Here is a 25,855-nt window from a genome sequence, read left to right on the forward strand (position 1 = left end):
AGTCTCAGACTTAAGGAAGTAAGAAAAACAAGACTTCATGGAATAACATCCTCATCCCGTGGTTTTCTCAGATGTTGGTCTCTAGCACTAAAATCCATTGCTCTTTCCTAATTTAGGCATAAATGTAGATACTGGCTTTTGGGAAAAATAATGATTGTTGCAGCCCTGATCAAAAGAATAATTTTTCCTTGCAGCCTAATGTGTAAAATGAGAGTAGTGCTGTTTCTGTAAGTTTGATGTTAGATGTGAAATGTGTATATTAACCCCTCTTTCTTGCAGTTAGTCAACTAGGTACTTTTTGTCAAATCCATGTTTATAAAACAGAAGTTTCATAAGGTAAACTACAGTTTCTGAAATTAAATACGACTTATTTTATTTACGAAAGCTCTTTATCTGAATCGTACAAAAGCCATGTGAAATCTGTGAAAGGTTCTCTTATTCAGTGACTTAACATTGTTCATATTCCTACCAATTGCTGCATATGAGGTAAAGGAACACATTTTTCCCTGAAAGCCAAGTAGATAACTCTACATAACCATACAATACAGGTTTTTTTCAAATAAGATTAATTAACGAACTGCAGTACTTTCAAAGTTGCACACATTATAATAGGGCAAATACAATAGTGCTGTTTTAGATTGCAGCTGTTTTTCCAGCTCTCTGTAATAGGTGAACATTGTTAAAACTCCAGTATTAAGCAGAAGGCCTCCTTAAGATTCAGTATCAGAGGAAACCCATGTTGCTGGTACCCACTGAGGCTCCTCCTGAGCCTTCTGAACTGCAGACAACAACTGGGCACATGCATCTTGCAAGCTGTCATTCACAATCACGTGATCAAAAAACTGGCCAAACTGAGTCTCCATTTTTTGGGCTAAATCCTCCATCTCTTGTAGATCTTCATCCTTTAAGAGAAATAGAAAAATATGCATAGCAAACTTAATGAGACAAATAGAAATAATATGCAGTTTGTTACTGCTGTTACATTCAGTTGTGTAACTGTTTATAAACACAGTTATGTCATATAAATGTCCTCCATTCTAAACCACAAAACTTGTGTTTCTATCTTTAGTCTTACTTAATGTCTCCCAGGTCAGGTTTTCACAAAATTGAGTAACAGTTTGTAGACAGACCAATCCTCTCAACTTCCTATTTGGACTTAAATTATCTTACTCTATTATCTAAACTCTTGAAGCTCTCAAACCATATACAACATAAAACCAAAGAAATTTTACCAGTTAAATATAAATAAAACTTAGAACATAAATTTCAAATGAGCATTAATCTGATAAGAATGACATTATTTTGCAGATACAAAATGGCCACTTTGCACATGAGGATGGTATGAACTGGTTCTTCGAAATGAGGCATACCTTTATTACTGTTTGCTTCATGATGACTGAATTCACCTATAATATTATCTATTTCTACTATTGTGAAATGTTCATTTAGTCAAGGTCATTTGGCCTTCACTTGGCACTAATGCATTAAATCCATTGCTACTATTTTCTTATTTGTCCACAATAATTAAAATAGTACAACTTATTGCTAATGCAATCATAAACACAAACATAAATACAGGCACTGAGATCTTGTGGCAGTACTCCTTTATAAGACGACAGAAGCAATTTTGTTAATTTTTTAGATTGCCATAAAAATGAGAACAGAATTTGAAATGCCCATAAGACTCAGAATATATCCACAGACTCCACTGTTTGAAATGCAAACTGGAGAATCAAACTTTCTTTATACAGTAGCCATTGAAAAAATAATGAAGATAAAAATAGAAAGATAAAGGATAATATAATGATACCTCATGCTCCCATCAGTAACACATATACTAAAATTGGAAAGATGTAGAGATTAGCACGGCCCCTATTCAAGGATGACATGCAAATTTGTGGAGCAGTCCATATGTTTAATTTGAGTTTTGCAAGATGAAAAAGTTCTGGAGATCTGCTTCACAATATGAATAGACTTAACACTACTTAACTGTACACTTAAAATGGTTAAGATGGTAAGTTTTATGTTTTATGTTATATGTTTTTTACCACACACACTTACATGCACACACAAACAAGTGGATGTAGTATCTGATCTAAGTGATGGTTACCTGGGTGCATACACATGTAAAAAGTCATTGAGCTGTACACTTAAGATTTATACACCTTGCTGAATGTATGTTATGATTTAAAATATTTAAAGTATATTTAATGAAAAAAATATATATGTATATCTGGGAAAAAGAATCACTGATTAATCCCATCTGGCTTGGCCCCTCTATTATTGCTATAATCATTAATAAACATCCTTTGTGTTTTAATATATATTTATAAAGGTATCTCACATTACAGATGAGATAATTGACTAGAGCATTTTAAAGTAAATTCAAATGCTTTTGTAAAATAAATAATCTATTTAAAATACACACACCCAATTTCTGTGTGACTGCAAATTGTGGCTTGAGGGCCTTTTTTTAAAAGCTAAACCCAAAAAGAGGAGAAAAAATAATGAGTAGCCTTATAGTAGTTATTAAACTTTATTTTAATATCTATAAGTGATGTCCAGTAAAGAGGATAAATGAAACAAAAATCATAAATTTTTGTTTCATTAGAAACAAAAATTATATTCCTTAACATAGGGACACTGGAAACAAAACAGTAAGTTTTGACTAGGAAAAAAACCCCACAATACACTCATCTATTTCCTCTGTATCTTACCTTGAACTTCATGTCCACAAAGTAGTTTGTAATGATCTTGGCATTTTTCCGAGATTGCTTCATACAACTCATGCTAGATGGCTTTATAAATATGACATAGGGCTTCAGTTCATGGGTTCGAGCCACTTGAATACCCTACACAGAAAAATTAAATGCACATTTAAAACAGAAGTCCTAGCAACCAAAATATCTCAGTTGGGAGAGCATTAGATTGAAGAACTAAAAACAGAAGTCCTAATTTCCTAGAATCAACATGAATGTTCTCAAAATTTCTAAGAACAGAAATTAGCAGTTATTTTTAACCAGAGTATATTCTCATGTGCTCCCAAGTCCTCAACTCTAAAAAACATTTTAATAATTAAGAGATGGAGTTCTGGAATCAAAATTAAGATCAAATACTGGTTCCTCCTCTTGCTAGCTATGACATCCTTATTGAAATCTGAGAATAGGATTCTATACATGATTTCATGGGGAAAAGACAGGACAGACTCTCAAGGCCAATCAGCTCTGTTTCACCCTCACTTCCCTTTCCTCTTGCCATTGTCTCAAACCGGATAAAACTGACATCTTCACACTGACCACCAGTTTGACCACCAAGTGAGAACAAATCTCATGTCCCCTGATTTTCTTTAGCACACAAGGTATATTTTTACATGACTACAGAAAATGCAAAGAAAATACAGGATTATAAAAATTTGGACTACACGTTGTATGTTTTTTATCTTACCTTAACTCACTTATTCCTGCTCTATTCCACATATGGTCTCAGGAAGACAGCTATCGATATGATAACATAGGATCCTCACCATCTTGTGTAAAGCAACATGTTATTCCCTCCACAAGAAGTTACCTTGATGCGTTTGTGATCAAGGTCAAAGCAAGATCCTTAGTTTTCTTTATGGCTACCTGCTCAGTTCTGTTTTTTTGTTTGTTGGTTTGTTTTGTCTGAGAAACTAGATTTTTTTCCCCACCTAAGACAAGATAATGGCAATTGATCCTTCAAGTAGGATCCTGGTCTTTAGATATGGGAAGTAGTCTTATCCTAACAGAATAGTGTCTCAACTACAACCTAAAGCATGTGCGTAAAATGGACGACATGCATTCATTACTTTGGGGAGATGGGAAATACTCCACCACAGACCCACCTGAGGCTCTAAGTCCATGACACAAATCTTTCCTTCATCAAGGACTGCTTGAACAGCATCCACACTAGTGCCATACAGGTGGCCTTTGTACTCACCATACTCGAGCATCCTGCAAGCGTGGGACAAAGAAAACAAGAACTGGGGCTTCCCTGGTGGCGCAGTGGTTGAGAATCTCCCTGCCAATGCAGGGTACACGGGTTCGAGCCCTGGTCTAGGAAGATCCCACATGCCGCGGAGCAGCTGGGCCCGTGAGCCATGGCCGCTGAGTCTGTGCGCCCGGAGCCTGTGCTCCGCAACGGGAGAGGCCGCGACAGTGAGAGGGCCGCACACCGCGATGAAGAGTGGCCCCCGCTCGCCGCAACTAGAGAAAGCCCTCACACAGAAACGAAGACCCAACACAGCCAAAAATAAATAAATAATTTTTTTTAAAAAAAAAGAAAAGAAACTTGTCTAAAAAAAAAAAACCAAGAACTGTTTCTACAGGTAAAATATTATTAGTAATAACATAAACTCCAACAGAATAGAATAAAATATGTGGACCTTGATAGCACAAAATGAATTAGTGGATATTAAAAAAATATGTTAGGAGATCTAGGACTTAACTACTTCTTCAAATTCTCTAAAATCTGCAGCTCAGTTCTGCTCCCTCTCCAGACTCAATGATTTGGTGTACTAGTAAATCAATATACATTTCCTTACTCAGTGTTCCAGATGCAAAAAAATTACCCCAGGAGTTTTGGACAATGCATAAAAATAGGGGTTCTATTTTGAACGTTAAACAACCAGAGGGGAGAATCAGATTCTGGACGTCTAGCTTACCTGTGACTATACATGAGGCTTTCAAATGTTTCCTTTGACACATAGTAATACTCACGGCCGTCCATTTCATAACTCTTTTTGGAACGAGTAGTATCTGACAAAAAAGGGAATTTTTAAAAAGATTTTAGAATCTTCAAAATGTTTTATTACCCATATGCATTTGGATAAAGATGTCTGATCAAAATAAATTAATTAATACATAAACAGATAGATAAATTGAACGCTAGAACCAAAAAAGGGAGCCAGACTGGTGGTAAGAAAGTAGAAGTTCTCATATCAAAACCAGCTAATCATAAGCCTTTGTTAAGTGTTCGTGGTATAAACTAGACCAGAGTGTATTATGTATTAAGCCAAGATAAGAAGGCCCTAAGGGAACTCTTGCTGTTACTTCAGAACAGGAAGTAGTGAAGTATATGTGAGCCCTAAGGTGGCTCAGGCCCCCCGGGTAGCAAAACCAGCAATATCTTATGTTTAGATAATGCATTTCCCAAGATCTCATTTCATCCTTCACATTAGTAGCTAGGTAAAAGGTTATTATCTGTAGTTTACTGGTAAGTAACTGAAGATTTTAGAGAGTAACTAACTTGCTCACATGAATAAAACAAATGAAAAACAAAGCTGAAAACAAGCACCTAGGTGTCCTGACTCCTCCCAGACTAAAGTCTCCTATTATGCCAGATTGTCTCAGATTTGAAATGGAGAAAGCTCATGACAGTCTGCAGTTTTGCCCAGATGCATTAATATCCAAGTGAGATGGTGACTAGTTTTAGTGATCTCCAGAAAGGAAAGATTGGTGGAGTCTGGATTCAGTCTGATTCTTTGATATCACCACTTTGATTATAGATTCTTCAGCCTAAAGAGTACCTGGTGTAGAGCATAGGAGTTCATTGAATACCTAAAGTGATTCATTGTCTGCTCATCCATTTATTCAACTAACGTATACTGAGTGCCTATGTTCCCGCTATCATGTTAGGTTCTTAGGACACAAAGATGAATAAGACACGGTTCCAACTCTGTGACCTGTATCTACTGCAAAGCTGCTAGTCCCTTAACCTGTATTACAAAAAATTCTCCTTATTCATAAAAAAATGTATTTGTATTTGATAAAGTTTAAGGATGAAATAGATCAACATCTGATGATATCAACACATGGAAACAACCAAGCAGGAATTTGAAACAGGCCCTAAATGATAAAAGGAGTTCCGGACACTTCAAGAAGCCCAGAAAGCAAAGGTCATCTGGAGATCATTTTTATTTTTTCTTTATTCAAGCCTCTCTTTATATCCTTATAGTTCCTACAGTTATGCCACTTCTCCTGTAGCATTTTTGTTTTTGTCTTCTGGCCATGCTGCGCAGCATGCGGCATCTTAGTGCCCCAACGAAGGATCGGACCTGCGCCCCCTGCAGTGGAAGCGTGGAGTCTTAACCACTGGACCGCCAGGGAAGTTCCTCTTCTAAAGCTTTGTACTGAAAAAAATTCTAGTTCTCAGGTGATAGTAAATTATGTTCATATAAGCCTCAGATGACCCTTTCTCCTTGGCTTCTATTGGACTATATGTTATATAGTAGGTTAAAGTCTGTGAATTGGTGCATAATTCATTTTAAGGCATTCACTTTAAGCTTAAAACTGATCACTAAATTTAAAAAGCAAAATATGGGTGACATATTCCCACTTTGAATGATGGTTATCCAGACAACTTACAATTCTTCTGTGTTCTGTGGGCATTTTATTTTTATCCAGATTATTGAAAATGGTGATTTCTTTATTAGTTTTTGTTTTTGAGATGAGTGTCCATTCTTACATATGTAAACTGTACTTGGAAAGCACAACCTATGGAATGTGATCATAAAACAACTTTGTTTTCCCTGGCCCTGTATGAAATTCCCGTGACTCTCCTGATTGCTCTTAGGTTTTAAAAAAAAGTTCATTATCATTCATGCCAAAAACTCAGCCTCAATTTAATAATTAAAATTCCGTTCCCATGTAATAATCGAAATTATGAACTTCATTTATATTTTAGGCTTCTTCTCCCCACAACTGGCTTAGACTGGCCTCACCCAGGGAAGCCTGCCATCAGAGAAGTCAGAAGTCAGGAAACTGAGTTTGATTCAGTTCTTCTCTTCCCTTTCATTGCATTTCTACTGTTCCTCCCCCAATTTTATAACTCTGCAAGGCTAGAATGCAGAGAGAGAGAGGAGAGGCGAGAAGCGCAGGAAAATTCTTACTTAATTGATGCTGGTGCTGGTTGCTCTTGGCTCCTTTTAGACCTGGCAGATGTTTAAATCTGGCTATTTATCTCCTAGAGGATGTAGTGGGTAATTTTGTAGAGGCTACCACCACCACCAGCACTGCTGCATATCCCAAATCCATCTCTATTTCACCTAGCCATCTGTGATTTCTTCCACACTCTTGGGTATCTGGGGGTTCACTTTTGGCCTCCTTTTACAGAGGCTTCCTCTTGGGCAAGAACCAAGACAACCCTGAGCTGACTTTCTTCCATGTTATCCACCCAGATCTGGTCCTTGGGAAAAATCACAACTCTTTTGCTGTGACAGACTCTAAAAGGGCAGCTACCTCCCAAAATACAGCCTTTGGCCACTTCCTCTAAGCTCTCATCCTTTAGATTTTTCAGATATAATTCTGACACCAGTCTTCTGTGTCTCCCAAACATCAGGGAACACATATTAAGCTCTTTAAGTGGTTTTCCTAACTTCTTCTCTCTTGCCTGGAGGTGAAGGGGAAGCACCCACACCCACATGCTCCTCCAGCTTGGATGGTATAATACTTATAGTTTATATAAAATTATAAGTGCATATATTAAAATTTAAAATATGATAAAGCATTTAAAGAGCCAAGCACAACACCAGGAAGATAGTAAGTACTGAATGAATATTAGCCATTATTGCTAAATGTTTAGTTTTCCTGAAAGGTTATCTATATGATTGCTAAAAAATGAAAAGAAGAGTCACCTTTTAAAAGCCTAGCTAGGCTACACGCTAGTAAATCAATTTCCTCTATTAAAATAAATATAGTTAGAAATATTGAGGACTATCTCGTGTCTTATATTCTTACAGCAAAGGTGGTATAACATAGTTAAGTGAGATGAGTACATCTGCAGAGGCAAAGAAAGTTCTACCAAAACATGAACCCCTATGAAAGAAAAAGTAAACGTACGTGGCACAGCACTTTGAAAACGGTTTGGATCAAGTTCAATGAGTTGTCTCCTCAGTTCATTTACTCCAACACCAGAAGGTCCTAAACACAAAACACCACATATGGAAATTATTAGAGGTGGATAAGTAGAGTTATGTGATGAAATCATCACTTCAGTCTTCCTGTTGAAGACCCTTGAGAGCACATGGTATTGGGGAAATAACATAGTTTCCATTCTCATGAATTGAAATAACCCCAGAAAACTCTTGGGAATTTTCTTGGTAACCCATGGAGTAACCCACACTTCTCCAACATTCAGAAGTGAGGTAGGGAATTGCAGGAACCTGTCACACCAGCAAACTTTGTCTAATGTTGGATATTCAGAATTCTCTGGCCTCGAGTCAGATCATTTGAGACAAGCTGCCTTTTCCTTCCCATGAAGTTCCTATCACATCACAACCAGCTTCCACAATTACAGAATTCAAGGACACATCTCCTGACAGATGGTGGAGTCAGCACCCCCATGTGCAACTGGAGATAGGGCTGGCTTCATGAGCAGAGAACTGTGTGGTCCACAAGCCCATGCCTAGGCTACTGAGCTTGGCTTAATGCTCTTCTGCTCCCACATTGAAATTCTTAATCATTTTTGAATAAGGGGCTTTTGCATTTTTATTTTGCCCAGCATCCTAAAAATTCTGTAGCTGGTCCGAGCTGTAAGGTATGTTGTTCTGCTCCAAAGGGGCCTGCCTTAATCACAACTGGAATACACAGAGAAGATGGCAGTAAGAGGTAAGTTCCTACTGCTGCAGTGGCCAGCTTTGAAGAGATCTTGGTCACAAAGTAGATCATCTCAGGGCTTCCCTGGTGGCGCAGTGGTTAAGAATCCGCCCGCCAATGCAGGGGACACAGGTTCGAGCCCTAGTCCAGGGAACTCCCACATGCTGTAGAGCAACTAAGCCCGTGCGCCACAACTACTGAGCCCATGTGCCACAGCTACTGAAGCCTGCGTGCCTAGAGCCCATGCTCTGCAACAAGAGAAGCCACCGCAATGAGAAGCCCGTGCACCGTAAGGAAGAGTAGCTCCTGCTCAATGCAACTAGAGAAAGACAGCGCGCAGCAACGAAGACCCAACGCAGCCAAAAATAAATAAAATAAATTTTTTGAAAAAGTAGATCATCCCAGCACTATATTTGCCCTGTTCTTCAGCACCAAAGACACAGTCCAGAAGACTTTTAGGCACTCTTCTAAAGGAGATGGTTACAAATTTCTTAAGGGAATGAATCTTAAGCATTTTTATTTATTTATTTATTTTTGTGATACGCGGGCCTCTCACTGCCGTGGCCTCTCCCATTGTGGAACACAGGCTCAGCGGCCGTGGCTCATGGGCCCAGCCGTTCCGCGGCATGTGGGATCTTCCCGGCCTGGGGCACGAACCCGTGTCCTCTGAATCGGCAGGCGGATTCTCAACCACTGTGCCACCAGGGAAGCCCAGCATTTTTATTTCTAATATAGACTAATGATCCAGTCTGAGGGGAAACATTCATCTATGCTTATAGAACAAATTCTAAACCAGATATTTTTTAAAAATCTCTCTTATAAGCTAATCATACTACCTCTTGTTATTACACAGGTTCATATACACCATGGCATGCCGCATTCAATTGTAGAAAATAAAAGCATGATCCATAACGTTTTATTTATAAACACACATAAAAAACAGGCTTTATTTTTTTTTAAGGTGTTTATATGCAGGTCCATAAAGACTCTTACTTTTACCACTACTCCCAATGCAAGACTACTGAACCCAGGAGAGCATCGCCATGGATGAGGAGACACTGCCTTCGGGGACATACCCACGAGCACGATGAGGCGGTGCTTGTCTGCAGGGCGTCGCTGGTACCGCACCACCTCCTCGTACGGGGCGCCCGCTGCGCCGGAGCAGGTGCTGGCGCCGCATACCTTGGCTCTCAGCTGGCTGAGGTGGGACCAGCGGCGGCAGAGGCGCATGCTGCGACGGAAACCGGCTGCGAGGGAAGACACGCACAGGACGTGAGACCCAGGGCAGGAGATGTCGCTTCCTGCCTCACACCTGACGGAGCATGCGGGGACTGTGATTGGAAGAGTTAATTAACACACATCTGTCTGAAGGTAGAAGATAGGAAGCAATACAAAGGAAAACAGCAAAATGCCCCCACGTGACCTCTAAGTTGCATCCGGCGCCTGCTGTGTGCCGGGCATTGGTGCTGGGGATACAGTGGTCAACTAAACCAAGGCCATTTCCTCATGGAATTTACATTTCATGCGGGAGGAGAGAGAAAAATAAACTGCAACAAAAAAGTAAGTGCTTAGAAGAAGGGTAAGTGGATAGCGACCAGGATGCTTTTTCAGATTGGTGATTCATTTAAGCGTCTCTGAAAAGTCGACACTGAGCAGGGCTCTGAATGATGTAACGGAGCCAGGTGAGGAGGCGTCTGTGGGGAAGAGTAGTGCAGGCTGAGGGCACAGCATTGCAAAGCTGCAGAGAAAGGATCTTGCTTGGAGTGCCTGAGGAAGATAAGGAGGCCTGGGTACCGAGGGGCAGTGAGCAGTAGGGAGAGTGGTAGGAAATGGCCTTGGAAAGGAAGCCAGGAGGCCACACAGAGACTTGGTCAAGTGTTGGCTTGTGGTCAAAGTGGGATGGAAAGTCGCCGGACGGTGGAGAGTTGGGTGTGACATGATGTGATTTATGTTGCAGGTGGATACACTTAGACACAGGCAGGTTAGGTGGTTGCCCACCACTGTGTGCTCAGTGGCAGAGCTGGACATCTTAGTGGTGATTTCCGAACTCCTAGAATCCCACATAATCTGCCTACGGAATCACAGGGCTTTCTGGTATTTTCAGAGCCGTTCCCAGGTCCTGTCAGAAGACAGAGCTAGGGACTATATGTGAATATATAAATACGCACATGTTTACATGGCTTGTATCTATATGGGTTGAACACCGTGAGTTCACACCAATGCCTACAATGCCAATTCGACACTACAGTTTTCATTCTAGCCTTCCTCCTTTCCATATGGGTAACTCCTTTCTCGAAGAGTGGGAAATCTAGCTCTTATTAACCTCAATACATTTACTTCTTGTATCAATTAACAGCACCTGGGCAGGATGGGGGACGCATAGTATCCAGCAGCCTGGCAGGAAGTGCCAAGCCCAAACTAGGTAAGGGGGGCATATTTATAGAGGCTGTGAGGTGTCAGGGCCCAAGTGATGGCGGCTGCCCCACTCACTTTGGCTCCAACGACCTGCTGCAGGCCGCCATCACCCCTGCAGTGATACCCTCCCCACCCTGCTAAAGCTCTGATGCCCCACTCTAGGCTGCTTCTTCTCCACATTTGTGTAGATGCCTACCCTACTCAGCCTGCCTAATGGCTTTTGGGCTGAATTATTCAGGAAGGGATGCAGAAAAGTGGCCCCATGTTTTTTAAAGCTCCCCAATGATTCCAATGTGCATCCAGACCTGGGGACCAACATTCTGCTTTACAGACCCTGCAGCCCTGCTGTTTTCCCACTGTCTCGCATAAGGAGGAAGCTCAGCATGGTTTTAAATGAATGGTGAAGGTGCCTGGTCTTTCCGAAAGCTCTGCTCAGCTCATGGAAACGTGAACATAAAAAATAAGTGTAGTGGTCAGAGAATTGGTCTCTTCAGAGTAAGGTGAATACATTATGGAACAGACTGGAAGAAAACAAAAGACTTGTGTCTGATGAATAATTAGGAGATATCCAATATAAACCAGATGAATTACAATAAATGATCAACACATCAGAATACTGATTATTTTTTTAAAAAAGCATAGAGACAAACCAGAACAAGGAACAAGTTTGGGAACATCCATCAGCAAAAGAAGCTTTCAGAAGAGTCAGGCTCATTCATAATTCACATAATAAGTTATATTCATATGAATATAACTTAGCAAGTGACAAAGACCCACCTTTTATTAATCATTACCTACCAATATAGAACTTCTGGCCATAGCCAACGAATTCCTCCTTGTCTGTAACACAGCAAGTGGCAGGAACAGAATATGGCAGAGGAGAACGAGAACTTTACTTAGAATGGATGCACGAAATTATCTTCAAATCTTCAAGAGACACTATTTCAGTAGATGGCAGCACAGCTGACTTTATACTTGAGTGCCTTATTGAAAAATGTCCTAAACACTTTCCATCCTATCACATGCACCAAACTATATAGAGACACTATCCAGAAATTTAGCAATACACTGAATATATTCTGTCTAGTATGGTTGGAACAAAAAACTATCATAGTCTTCTTTAAAGTTATAAGAAAGATATTGAGTCATAGTAAAAACATAAATTTGGGTATACATTTTTAAATGTACTCAAAGAAAACTGATTTTCAAAAAAGGAAACATACAAACTGGTCTTGGCTTTAACTCATAGATATGGTGTTCTGTAGGTCCTATAATTAATTTCCTTATTAGAAATGGGTTTTTATTTTTTTTCCTTATGAAGTCATTCATTCTGTATGAAATTAGTATTTATTTTATGGCTGCAAACTGTTTCTGACTGCCCAGGACTCTGAGAGACAAAAGTTAGGAAAACTGTGCCCAGCAGTAACATCTAGAGCTTGTTTAAACTTCTGTCTCTGCTTCCACTGGGGTCTCAGAAAAATTGTCCAAAACTCTGGGAAAAAATATTATTAAAATATCATTTTCAAATTACTTTTTACTAACATGTATTCTTTTTCACTTATACAACTCTGTTCTGATCATTGAAATAATATAGAAAGAGCATTTGTTCATAGAATGAACGGACATATACCTTTCTTTCTTAACCTTTGTGTTTAAACACCCATTTTAAAATATAAAGAAAACACACCAAAATCAATTCCATCTTCTGGTAAGTAATCATATTTTTCTAACTGAAAATTGGAAATAAGCTTAAAAGGAAATGTTTACTTAGGGATACAGTGATAAAGCTTAATTACTTTCATTGTTCATTTAAAAATATTTTCTATGACATTGTATATCTCATCGCTGATGTCACCCTTAAAATATCATATCTTATCTTAAAATATGTCCAGTCAAGTATTCATGTTGAGGCACTGAAAGATCTCAAACATAGCTCTATTTGGCTTATCAAGGACATAAAAATGAGTAGTCACCTTCTGAAAGTTCCTCTGGATATTTGGATAAGTGAAGAAATAGACATGAAAAAGTTAAGCCTTTGAGAAGATCAAGTTGGCAAAATAAAGACAAATAACAATAAAGACAAATGACACAAGTGAGGCATTCATGTCACCCTTAGAGAAAGTTGTAACCTGGGCAAGACCTGCCAAGGCAAATGAACAACACACAACTGGAAACTCAGAAACTCGTTGGACCTGCCTCTGCTGCCCAGCATACAGTAACTTTTCCTACAAGTTGTTTATCTAGACTCTCCTTGAAGGCTTTCTATCCATGCAGACTCCTCTCTACTTGGCTAGCAAAGAATGGGGCTTGAAAGAGAAATTTTCAAGGCAACCAATTTGAACCTCTTCCCTTCTCTCCCAGAGGCCATCTAGCTGCAGCCCTGTGAAGGCGAGGAAGTGGTGGAAGGGCCACTGGGGAAGCTCTGCAACAGCCTCTGGCCCAAGTGTCCTCATTCCTTACCTGTCCGGGTCCAGTCACACATTTCCATCTCCAGCTGGTCCCTTGAAGACAGGTGCAACTGAACACAGAGTGTACTGTTTTCTAGACATCTTGAAACATCCATCACCCCTGTTTTTGTTTGGTTGGTTTTTGTTGGGGGGGGGGGTGTTTTTATCTGTTTTTTATTTTTTTTATTTTTTTTATTTTTTTTTTTTTTTTTTTTTTTTTTTTTTTTTTTTTTTTTTTTTTTTTTTTTTTTGTGATATGCGGGCCTCTCACTGTTGTGGCCTCTCCCGTTGCGGAGCACAGGCTCCGGACGCGCAGGCCTAGCGGCCATGGCTCACGGGCTTAGTTGCTCCGCGGCATGTGGGATCTTCCCGGACCGGGGCACGAACCCGTGTCCCCTGCATCGGCAGGCGGATTCTCAACCACTGCGCCACCAGGGAAGCCCTATCTGTTTTTTAAAATGGCATTCCTAATTAGACTATACCATCCAGAGAAATCCAAAGAGGTTCACATGATACTTCATTCAGAGAAGAGTTGGGACCAAAACTGAAGGAACTTAACTGCCCATTAAATGCTCTAAATAACAGAATTAAGCATCATGAATGACTGTCGTTATTTATTGAGAAAAAAAATGCCAGCTGGGTGCCAATTGTTCCTTAACTGAGCTCCCAAGTGAGCTGGGTTCAGAATAATGTACTTGAGAGTCCTCACTCTTTCCACTAAGAGGAGTCCAGAAGGAGTGCTTTGCAGTAACTAAGGGCAGCTGCACACTTTCCTCTGCAGTGCTGTTATTAGAGAACTAGCTGCTGATTGCCCCTATTACTTCTTCATTAAAATGGCTGGCTAACACTCATGCACTTACATTCTAAGCACTTTACTTATATAAATTATTTTTCCCACTTTACACATGGGCAGCTGAAGGGCAGAGAGGTTAAGTGACAGATGACCCCCAGCTAGTTGGACCAGGATTCATGCTTGGACAATCCGGCTGCAGTCCATGGCACTGACCACTGCAACACTGCCTCTCCTTTCACAGACATCACAATACCCCTAAGCCTCAACCACAACTTTGGCATGTAGACTGTCTCCCAACAAAATGATGCGCTGAACAAAGCAAAGAAGGATGACTATAATCCAGAGGAATTAAAAATTAAACCAATCCCAAACATTGAACCAAGTGTAGATCATTAAATTACCCCTAACAGGAAATTCCCTGGCGGTCCAGTGGTTAGGACTTGCTGCTTTCACTGCCATGGCTCGGGTTCAGTCCCTGGTCCGGGAACTAAGAAACTAAGATCCCACAAGCTGGGCAACAGTGTGGGGGAAAAAAAAAAAAAAGGTTACCCCTAATAAGCCAACTTGTTGTTCTAAATTTCCAATAGGAAATTTAGAAACAACATAAATGGTATATAAATAATTTAGGTGAGTAGTTCCTAACTCCATGTGTCTCAATACTTGTTTTTTTTTTTAAGATTTTTTTTTGACGTGGACCATTTTTAAAGTCTTTATTGAATTTGTTACAATATTGCTTCTGTTTCATGTTTTTGGTTTTTTGGCCATGAGGCATGTGGGATCTTAGCTCCCCGATCAGCGATTGAACCCACACCCCCTGCACTGGAAGGCGAAGTCTTAACCGCTGGACCGCTAGGGATGTCCCAATGCTATCTTCTTTTATAACTAATATTTATAACAATCTCTCTAAGCTTAAAAAATGAAATTCATAGCTATATTCTAACACATCATTTTAAAACAGCAACGTAATGTTCTAACTGTAATGTAAAGGAAAATTAAAAGGAAGTAATTTATGTTTTAAAAGTACGTGTTTCAAAAAGTATATATTTCAAAATATAAATCTTTGGGCATGGCTTCTCTAGAAGACATAAACTATTAGATGCTTATACCTACTTATACTGAAGAAGCATGGATTTAAAGGAAGTGAGAAGATCAGAAAATAGTCCTTATATGAAGTATAGAAAAGTAGAAGAGCAAAGTAACAAGTAGAGACTAGAACAAAGAGTGTTCTGATAACAGACCAGATTTACTGGTATATATGGGAAAGAGGGAAATTGCCTTAACTGAGGTAGGTGTAATATGCCAAAGCCCTGACGAAATGGAGAAAATGAGGAAACATCATATACTTGGAAGCAAGTTAGTAATGTTAACATGCTCCAAAAGGTTGCCAGTTTTTCAAAATACTCCATGGGGCTTATTTTGTTACTAATAACATCTACATTACTTTGAGGAACAGACACTTGATGATACCATGTGTCATCAATAATGGCAATAACATATTAAAGAAAAAGAAAATAATTGGTCTGGTATAGATACCTCACTTTCCAGTTGATTTAATATCAGTATGGGTTAGAATATGTGGAATAAATTATTCAGTAATTTCAAGGCAATGTCTTTATTCTGTTTAAATGTCTCTCTCCATAATGACTGTCTTCTAAACCAATGAGCTTTTCATGTTACATCTTGTGAAAACTTACATCATTGTTGTGTACTAAAGAACTACTTACTCAGATTCCTAATGAGTTTTGTCCAGCAGGACATTCAGGAGGTCATGCAGGATGGTCTCACACACAGCAGATCATCTAGCATCCCTGACTCCCACCAGTTAAATACCAGTAGTGTCCCCAATCAATGTGACAACCAAAAAATGCCCCCATAGGGTTCCAAAATGTCCCTAATGAGAAGCACTGCTTATGGTGAAGTTTACAATATCTCATGACTATACTGTTGATGTCTTTAAGCAATTATTGTATCATTAAAAGTGTTTTAAGTTATACCAAAATTTGGAATATACATTTAAAAATCAGTATAAAATATTCATGTTTTATTTACCAGATTCAAATGTTTCTTCATCTATGGTTTTCCATGGAGGCAAAAAACCAAAAGTATAGTTACATTACTATCCATACTGAGTCTATAGTTCAACAGTCTAATTCCCTGACCCTACGATTCTGCACACACACCACTTTTAAAATGTTTTTCCTAAATCAAGGCCAACTCAGTGGTGTGTCTGTGGCATATAAAGCGTTAAATGAGTATACATAAGCAGTTGGGCTGTGATGACAAGAAGGGGTACAGCAGGAGCTTAAAATAAATAAATAAAATCATAAAATAGAAGAGAATAAATAAAATGAAAAAGAAGCTCAGAGGGAAGGAAAAGGTGGAATGTCATGGTAAACACCAATAGATGGTTGGATACTATACAGCTTTGCTGCTAGAGGTTTGCTTGAAGCTTTGCGGGGGGTCCATAAGCAAGGGGAGTGTGGCTAGAAGGAGCATTTGAATGGCTTGGTTGGGTTAGGGTTGTTTAGGTGACTGAGAAATACCTGAGATAAACCAAGTCCCTCATCAGTTAAAATGATTCTCGTTAGTGTTTTAAAGAGACATTAAGCATAAAAAAACTAGAATTTATATGGAGAGCAATTAGAAATATATAGCAATGTTACCAACACACACATCCTTACATAAGGCAGTGCTGCATCTAAGGTATACACACATTTGTGAAATGATATATTTAGCATTTTTTTTAACATTGTTTATAATAGAAAAGATTGGACATAATTCAAATGTCTACCAATAAGTGATTATATAAATGCACGATAACTTATTTAACCAATAAACCATTTAAAATATATGAGGAGGCTCTTTATGTACTATGATGGAATCATCTCCAAGATATGTAATATTAAGTGAAAAAGCCAGGAACAGAACAGTGTATATAACATACCTTCAAAGAGTACATGCATTTGTGTTTTAAAAAGAGGTGAGAATGAGGGTGTGGGAGAGGAGAAAAAAATATACATCGTTGCACAGAATATGTCTGGAGGGATGCCCAAGAAACTGAGAGCATTTACTACCTCAAGAAAGAAAACTGAGTAGGGGAACAGAAAGAGAGAGGGAATTTTACTGAATATACTTTTGTAGTTTTTGAATTTTAAATATGTGAATGTGTTACCTAATAAAAAATTTTAATTAAAATTACAGAAAGGAAATGAATAGTACTGCAAGTTAAAAAAAACACAAAAAACTCAGGATGTGTACTTGGTAAAATAAATATAATGTCAGCATTATTCTGTAGTTGTTCTGGGAAATATATGTAAATCTTTGAAATACCCAGTATTTAAACATTTCATATCATTATTTAATGTCTAAAAGCTAGATTAACCCATAAAGCCAAGACAAAGTCACCTATCAGACTAAAGACTCTCCAACAAAATCCTAGTGATTCTTGAACCAATCTTAGCTCTGCCACTAGATTTGAAAAATCTTCTCCCAATTTCCAAAAAAAATCTAAGAATAGAAATGTGAAGTATTTATATATTTCTCAGAAATTTGGAATACATGACTATTGATCTATACTAGAATCTACTAGAAAATGGTATCAAACAATAACAAAATAGATATTTTGCTTTTTAAAAATCTGATATCTCATAGGGAAGGTGGGAGGGAGACGCAAGAGGGAGGAGATATGGGGATGTATGTGTATGTATAGCTGATTCACTGTTATACAGCAGAAACTAACACATCATTGTAAAACAATTATACTCCAATAAAGATGTTTTAAAAATAAATAAATAAAAGTTTAAAAATAAAAACCTGATATCTCAATATTTTATAGTATTTCACAAAGAGCACGTGGTTTCCAGGAGTTGCTCCTGAATGTTACTGAATGCAACACCTGAGTGTTACTGTGTGTTCCTGTGATCATTTCCAGAAGACTGCTTTCTAGAACACTTTCTAAAAGGTTGGTCTGAAGCATGGAGACATTCCTGCAGCTGTGCCTCCCTTCCAAGTGTCAGAACCACAGAAAAAAGCTGCGGTGGGGGATTTATTTTACACATTTCTTCCAGAAAATAGGCCTGTGGCCCCTTTGACTGACTGCTTCAGGAAATCTATAGCTGAGCTGCTTCATATTTCTCCTGGTGGTAAACCTATCAAGAGGAAATGCTACCTGCTTCCACACATTTCTCGTCAATCTTCATGTCATCTTCTGTAAAGGAGCATAGAAAGGGAAAAATTGAAATTAAAATGTTAGTATCACAAATGAAATTCCCTATGTATGGGCTTATGGCAATGAAACTCAGACCACCCTATAATCATGTTATTCTTACAACTATCGCTCACTCGGAGAGATAAAAAGGGCTCTACTGTACTAAATGAAAATGTAGGCTATGGGAGGCCACAGGACATCGAATGGTTAAAATTCTAAAAGCACAGGCCTTTGAATACTGGATAAATTAGTTTGCCTCTAAGCCTCATCTTCTGTCTGTAAATGCGGGTAGTAATAATACCTACCACATAGGATAGGACTGAGATAATGCAGGAAAAGCTCAGGCACATGGTAAGTGCTCAATAATGTTAATTATTTTTACCTTTAGCTGGAATGTATGTATGAGAATAAAAGAATGTAACTTTTAAAACTGTTCATCCTAATACTCAAAGCTCTTTACCGTGTGACCCAAACCCAGCTTTGAAAACTGCTGTCTCTTTCTTGTATCTTACACTCCTGTTAGAGCAGACTCCATTGATTCTTCCTCTGTGCCTTTGCTCAGGCTGTTGCCTTAGCCTGTAATACTTCAAGGTCCATCTCAACACTGATCAAAATGAATATCCTTGCCGTGAACTGCACAGCATTTTCTTCCTACTACCTTGAATTCTCTGCTATTGCACATCTACTCTGCCTCGTAATATAATCATTTGGGTGTTTGCCTTATTAGCCCTCCTAGACAGCTCCTTGAAAAGTGGAAATCATCTTAACTAATTTTTACGTATTTTATAGAGCTTAGTGTCATCCACATAGTAGGCACATGACTAATTATTTATTAAATTGAATTTCCCTTTTAATATCAGAATAGTTGATTTGAACATATGTTCTGAAAAAAAATTTTTTTTTCTTTCTGCACTGTATATCTTGAGTATAGCACAATACCCACAATTCCCAGGTGATCAATAAATATTACTTTAATACATGTCTTATATATTCTAAAAGTGCAAATTATAGTTTGTATAATAAGCTATAATATTATAAAGTAATATAATAAATTTAGCAACATTTCCTTAAAGATCATATCATTGATTGTTTTTAAGTAAAATATGCAATATGAAAAATTTTATGAAATAATACTGTTTTATAGAGATTAGGAGCACAGATGAACAAGTAACATAGCTGAGATTTTTAACATTGTCATTCAATTCCTTATATTCATTTAAAGATTATTTTCCAGATCAGTAATTTATAACAGTGAACTCATTAGCTCCCAGCACATAACTAGAGGGTTTTGATTTAAAGGCAAACAAAAACTAGAATTGTCATTCCTGTTTTACAGAGGCCAGAAGAGAATCTCTAATAACAGCACAAGTAGTCCCAGTTTTTCTAATATGTAACTCTGGGGTCTAAAAGAGCCACGGATTTTGCACTCTCAAAATTAACAATTCCAGGGACTTCCCTGGTGGTCCAGTGGTAAAGAATCCGCCTTACAATGCAGGGGATGCGGGTTCAATCCTTGGTGGGGAACCTAAGATCCCACATGCTGCGGGGCAACAAAGCCTGCGTGCCACATCTACTGAGTTTGGGCAACTCAACTAGAGAACCCATGTGCCGCAAACTACAGAGCCCACATGATCTGGAGCCCGGGCGCCATAGCTAGAGAGAATTCCACGTGCTGCAGCGAAAGATCCTGCATGCCTCAACAAAGATCCCACGTGCCACAACTAAGACCCAACGCAGCCTAAAATAAATAAATAATAAATAAATCTATGGGCTAGGGTGAGCGTTATGGACTGATTTGTACCCTCCAAAAATGCATACATATGTTGAAATCCTAGCCTCCAGGTGACTATATTTGGAGATGGGGCCTTTAAGGAGATAATTAAGATTAAATGACGTCATAAAGTTGGGGCCCTAATCCAAAAGGACTGGTGGCCTTATAAGACGAGGTAAAGAAACCACACAGATCTCTATCTCTCTCTCTTTCTCTCTCCTCTCCCTGTCTCCCCACACACTTCTCCCACCCCGCATTCACAGAGGGAAGGCCATGTGAGCACACAGAGAGAAGGCAGCCATCTGCCAGCCAGGAAGAAAAGTCTCCTCAGAAACCAACCCTGGGCTTCCCTGGTGGCGCAGTGGTTGAGAATCCGCCTGCCGATGCAGGAGACACGGGTTCGTGCCCTGGTCCGGGAAGATCCCACATGCCGCGGAGCAACTAAGCTCATGAGCCATGGCCGCTGAACCTGTGCGTCCGGAGCCTGTGCTCCGCAACAGGAGAGGCCACAACAGTGAGAGGCCCGCATACCGCAAAAAAAAAAAAAAAAAAAAAGAAACCAACCCTGTCAGAACCTTGATCTTGGACTTAGAGTCCCCAGAACTGTGAGAAATAAATGTCTGTGGTTAAAGTCACCCAGTCTGTGTGATCTTGCTATGGCTGCCTGAGCTGACAAAGACAGCGGGCTTGTCACCCAGCAAGACCACAGAGACCCAAAGGCCTGTCCATGCTCCTCCCCCTCCCCTTTCCAATTTCAGGGGTGAAATGTGGATGGTGGCAAAGAGGACTGCTCTTCTCTCCTCTTTTCCCCTCTCCGCAAGCAGACAGCATCTTGCTTTCTTGCTCGTGTGATGTAGTGCCCTTCAGACAGAGAGCAACTTTAATCCAGACCGCGCTGTTTGCCACCTCTGACAACGTTCTTACCTTAACAGTCTTTTCATCCATACAATGGGAACAATAACAAGTTCATTACAGGGTTATTTTTAGACATTGTGTACAAAGCACTTGAAACAAAACAGAAGGTCCGTTTCACAACTTTCACTGAATTCTTACCATGTGCTGTGTTAGATTCTGGGGCTGCCTGTTAATGTTGGTTCTCTTTTCTTTTACTCCTCTCAGTATTAAGAACAATTACACAGTGTGTGTTCTTTTGACTGACATCTTTTCATAAATTAGGGTATTAGTGATTAGCACACTACGAGGCACACAGGAAGAGCTTAATAAATAGCTGAATTGAAATTGAAGTGAATTAAGAAAACTATAGGAAATTTCTAGGAGGCTTTGGAGATGAGGTTTTTTTCCCCCACAAATACTATTTCTTACCTTCTTCCATAGAAATCGCTGGGTACAGAAAAAGGATTGAAGCAGGGGAAAAAAGAGAGAGCGAGCACAATAGTTTATGCTATAGTTTATCAGATTAATTTACCTACAGTAAGAAAAGCAAAACGCCAAAATTATTCTCTAAAAATCCAATGGAGATTTAGTAACAAAATGATAAGTGAATATCCTATAGAAACCGATAAATTTATGAGCCTTGTTGGAAATGGGATCTATTTGCTTCTGGAAAATCCTATTCCCTTCTATCCCAATAAGCTCTGTAAGAGTTGCATTCTATTCATTTCTGAATTAATGCACTTATTATTTATTCATTATATTTTAGGAACTCAAATCTTGAATGGAAAGAAGGAAAGAAAGAGAGAGAGAAAGGGAGGAAGAAGAGAAGGAAGGAGAGAGAGAGAGGAGGGAGGGAAAGAAAGAGGGATGACAATTACAAGTGCATCTTCAGTAAATAACTTTTTAATAACATCTGTAAACTAACATATGCCTGGAATTTTTCAGTAACTCTTGAGTAATAAAGTTGCCTATACATCCTGAGTAGTAACCCTTTCCTGAGATTTTTTTTCCCATGGTAACATTCAGGCAGAACAGAAAGATACAAAATAATATTTATTTGCAATATCATCTACAACAGTTAAAAAGAAATGACCTGATAGTTTAGAAAATGATGTACTCTATCAGAAACATCCCTGGGGCTTCCCTGGTGGCACAGTGGTTAAGAATCCGCCTGCCAATGCAGGGGACACCGGTTCGAGCCCTGGTTCAGGAAGATCCCACATGCCGCGGAGCAACTAAGCCCGTGCGCCACAACTACTGAGCCTGAGCTCTAGAGCCCGTGAGCCACAACTACTGAGCCCGTGTGGCACGACTACTGAAGCTCATGAGCCCTAGAGCCTGTGCTCCACAACAAGAGAAGCCACCGCAATGAGAAGCCCGTGCACTGCAACGAAGAGTAGCCCCCGCTCGCCACAACTAGAGCAAGTCTGCATACAGCAACAAAGACCCAACGCAGCCAAAAATAAATAAGTTAAATTAATAAATTATTTTTAAAAAAGAAAGAAACATCCCTGTGAGGGGTGACCTTTTAACTCAGTGGCTCCATACTTGGGGTTCCTGGACTCAGAGATTTGTAAGGATAACAATATGCGGCTGCAAACTCTTTTCAGGATGGACTTTGCAAAATTCTAACAGAAATGGCACATAGACTATGCAAGCTAGTTAGATGTCAACCCGTGGCCCTACTAGTTATCAGATATTGGTTAGAAGCTTAGTTTGCACTTTCACATGCCTTTGATAAATGAAATAGGAAAATGGGTTAAAGAAGTACTTCAATCTGGTTTGGTAAACAAACTTTTTCAAAGCACAGGGGAAATAACTAAAATATCACTATGAAGATGATATCATGACAAATGTTTCTGATAAAATGTCAAGTTAAAGAAAAGATAAAAAGTAGTATTGCAACTGTTACTGTAACCATATAAAATATGGTTCTATAACTGAAAGACAGTATGAAAATATGGTCAGTGTAAAGGAATTTTAAGAGTGTTTTCTTTCAGAAATATCTCTATAGTTGTCATCATATCTTTTCAAGGGAAAGAAATAATAATTTTTGGCTTAGAGAATTGAGAAGTAAAGTGGATGAGGACTCTCCATGGGCAAATCTGTGTTTACTTTAGTGCCCTCCCAGCCTCCTCTCCGTGCCCCTCTCCCTCTCCCTCCTCCGGGCACCTCTTTGCCTTCTGTAACTCCTGTCAGAGAGCATTTCAGACGGTCCTGGATCAGCAGGTTCTAGCTGGGCTCTATGAGCTACTGACACCCTTCATTAAGGCAGTAAGTCGTTCACGAGCATTTGCCACCATGAACCCCTTTGCTGACCATTCCTCCACCGCCATCTAAAATACTGTGAAGTGAACAAACTACACTCATTAAATAATAATTCAGTCCCATGTTTACTCATCAAAGGCATACACACTGTGCCGCTCTGCAGCCTTGCTTGTCAGTAGGTGTATAATGTATGGACTAGCTGTAGACACCTCAGGGGACTTCAAGCCGGGGAGTGATCACAGGAACATTTGCATTTTCACAAACTGAAAACTCTTCTAAATCCAAAGGAATGAATGTCTATAGTAGGATTTCAGATGGCTGCCAGGAGGCTATCTGGGGTATGGGGACATTTAAAGATCCTCTGTTGGGCGGGAAATCAGCCCTGGGAGAGAGGGAGCTGGCTTTCTCGTGATGCACAGGATGGGTTTGAGGTGTCAGCACACTCACATATGGTGGATTTGAGGTTGTTGTGAGGCTGATATGGCTGAGACCACCAGAACTCCCGTTGCTTCCTATGCAAAAAGAAATACACTGTGAGAAGGAAAAAAAAAAATTAATCCAGGTTAACCCTGGTGAAATAAATCCAGGACAGAACGTTTCCTAGAATTCTGTTGCTTCCAACCAAGTGAACAAGGAGATTTCACCTCCAAACACACTGTCAAATACATTCTCCAAATGCATGGCCTTTCTTATCATTCTTTCCCGCCTCACAGCATCTTTTCAGAGTCACACTGACTTAGGGTGAAAATCTGGCCTGCGACCACTAGTGCACATGCCACAGAGCTTCACTGCATGAGCCATATGGCACCTGCCTCTCCGGCATGTTATAGCCTGCTCCAGCTGGTCTCAGAATTTTCACCGCATGTTCTGGTTTCCCTCCCAGGCTCTGATGCTCTCTACAGTCCCTTTAGAGCCACATGGATTTCAGTTCCTTCCGTTGTCCTTTATTTGTGCGCTAATCTAGTAAACCTGCCATTTCTGTGTGCTCCTTGCAAGACCCCCACAGGAATCTCCTTGCCACTCTCTGCTCTGAGACCATGAGGACTAATCTCATTAGGGCTTTATCCCTGTGTGTGTCCTCAGGTCATCCCTTATCCTCTGCACTTTAATCCCTGTAAGGCTCCATCCACCACCTGGCCGCTCCCTGAAGCCCTTTCACACACCCTCCGGAACTGGCAGTAAATCTCCAACGAAATCTCTCAAACCTCCTCCTGCACTTTGAGTGAGCCCTTCACCTTCTTGTTCTAAGTAAACCCAGGTCCCCCTGAGGTCACTGCTCCCCTACCCCTTTTGAGAGGCGGCTCTTTCCTCTCCGACTCCCGGTGGTGTGTGGGTAAACCAGCCCCGGGGAGATGAGTCCTCATGTGCAGCTTTGCAGATTTTTCTAGTGTCAATATTCCCATTGGGGCTGATTTCAAGCTGCCACCCCGACGTCACCGACCGTGGGTGTGAGAAGGGTGCACAGAGAGAGAAGGGTGAGAAGGCTCTGTGAGCTGGTCCCAGCACAACCCTGCATGAGGTCCTCACTCCATGGGGCCTGGAGGTGGGGTCTGTGTCCTGCTTCTCCTGGCCATCTCCAGACCATTAGCCCTCTTCCCTAGACGCCCTCACTTTGAAAGCCGTTTCCCCACTCTTCTGGAAGCCATTCTCAGATCATTCCTGCTAACATCCATGCTCTTAACACTGCTCTGTCATGATGCATGATGATTTTATTAGGCACAAAGATGCCCCTTCCAACACCCTGGCCTCTTGGTTCCTTGATCTCCTCTCTTCCAATGACCTTCCAATGACCTCAGCCACTGCATCTCACTGTCATACCCTAGGCCTTTCAGTACCTAAAACTACAATCTCTATATAATTTCTATTTCCAGCATCCCTTTCTTCTACCAGCACCTCCTATCTTCCCAACCCCAATAATCTATCAACCCCATAGGGACCTATAATCCATTGATCTGACTTCCTTTCCACTGACCCTACCCTGTCACCTCCCTCCTTAACAAGCTTAAATGTCATGGTCTTTCATTAAAATCACTCCCTTGTCCCTCTCTTGATTTACTGTTATATCTGACTCCCTGTCTAATCTGGCCCTGCCCCCCAGGAAGCTGACCAGAATCACTATAAATGTATGACCTTTAACCTTAAGTGGGCCCTTAATGCTGATGATACTGTATTTATCTAACCAATTTGCTCTCCAGTTCTCATAGAAACTTTTCAAGCTTTCTCTTCTTTCCTTCCCAATATCTCCTACCCACCCTTACTCTCAGCTTATGACATTGCTTATTCCACTGAGAAAATAAGAACAGATGGAAGAGACCTTCCATCAACTCCCACCATATCCCTCCCCCCCAGCTGTGCCCACACACTCTGGATTCCCTACTGCTTACTATTACTGTGGGTGAACTGTGCATGATCCTGTATAAGGCCAACCCCTCTTTTTATAGGCTCCAT

At 40.0% G+C, this 25,855-nt stretch overlaps 1 protein-coding gene and 1 non-coding gene across 2 annotated transcripts in view; one reads left to right on the forward strand and one right to left on the reverse strand.

Moving 5' to 3' along the window:
• Positions 1-352: 352 nt before the first annotated feature.
• MPP4 (MAGUK p55 scaffold protein 4) overlaps positions 353-25,855 on the reverse strand; it is a 40,916-nt gene continuing 15,413 nt past the window's right edge. Inside the window, exons 10-21 of the mRNA XM_067027546.1 lie at positions 23,855-23,919; positions 21,569-21,586; positions 18,436-18,474; positions 16,317-16,337; positions 13,001-13,015; positions 11,826-11,867; positions 9,689-9,859; positions 7,857-7,937; positions 4,682-4,775; positions 3,863-3,971; positions 2,718-2,852; positions 353-902 (exon numbers count right to left, since the gene is read on the reverse strand). Of these exons, the coding sequence (XP_066883647.1) occupies positions 711-902; positions 2,718-2,852; positions 3,863-3,971; positions 4,682-4,775; positions 7,857-7,937; positions 9,689-9,859; positions 11,826-11,867; positions 13,001-13,015; positions 16,317-16,337; positions 18,436-18,474; positions 21,569-21,586; positions 23,855-23,919 (982 nt within the window). The 3' untranslated portion in view covers positions 353-710. The remainder of the gene's footprint in view (positions 903-2,717; positions 2,853-3,862; positions 3,972-4,681; positions 4,776-7,856; positions 7,938-9,688; positions 9,860-11,825; positions 11,868-13,000; positions 13,016-16,316; positions 16,338-18,435; positions 18,475-21,568; positions 21,587-23,854; positions 23,920-25,855) is intronic.
• LOC131751674 (U6 spliceosomal RNA) lies at positions 1,814-1,917 on the forward strand. The gene has a single exon (XR_009334246.1). It is a non-coding gene; the product is annotated as a U6 spliceosomal RNA (small nuclear RNA).

The sequence above is a fragment of the Kogia breviceps genome, chromosome 2, assembly GCF_026419965.1.
Source record: "Kogia breviceps isolate mKogBre1 chromosome 2, mKogBre1 haplotype 1, whole genome shotgun sequence".
NCBI lineage: Eukaryota > Metazoa > Chordata > Mammalia > Artiodactyla > Physeteridae > Kogia > Kogia breviceps.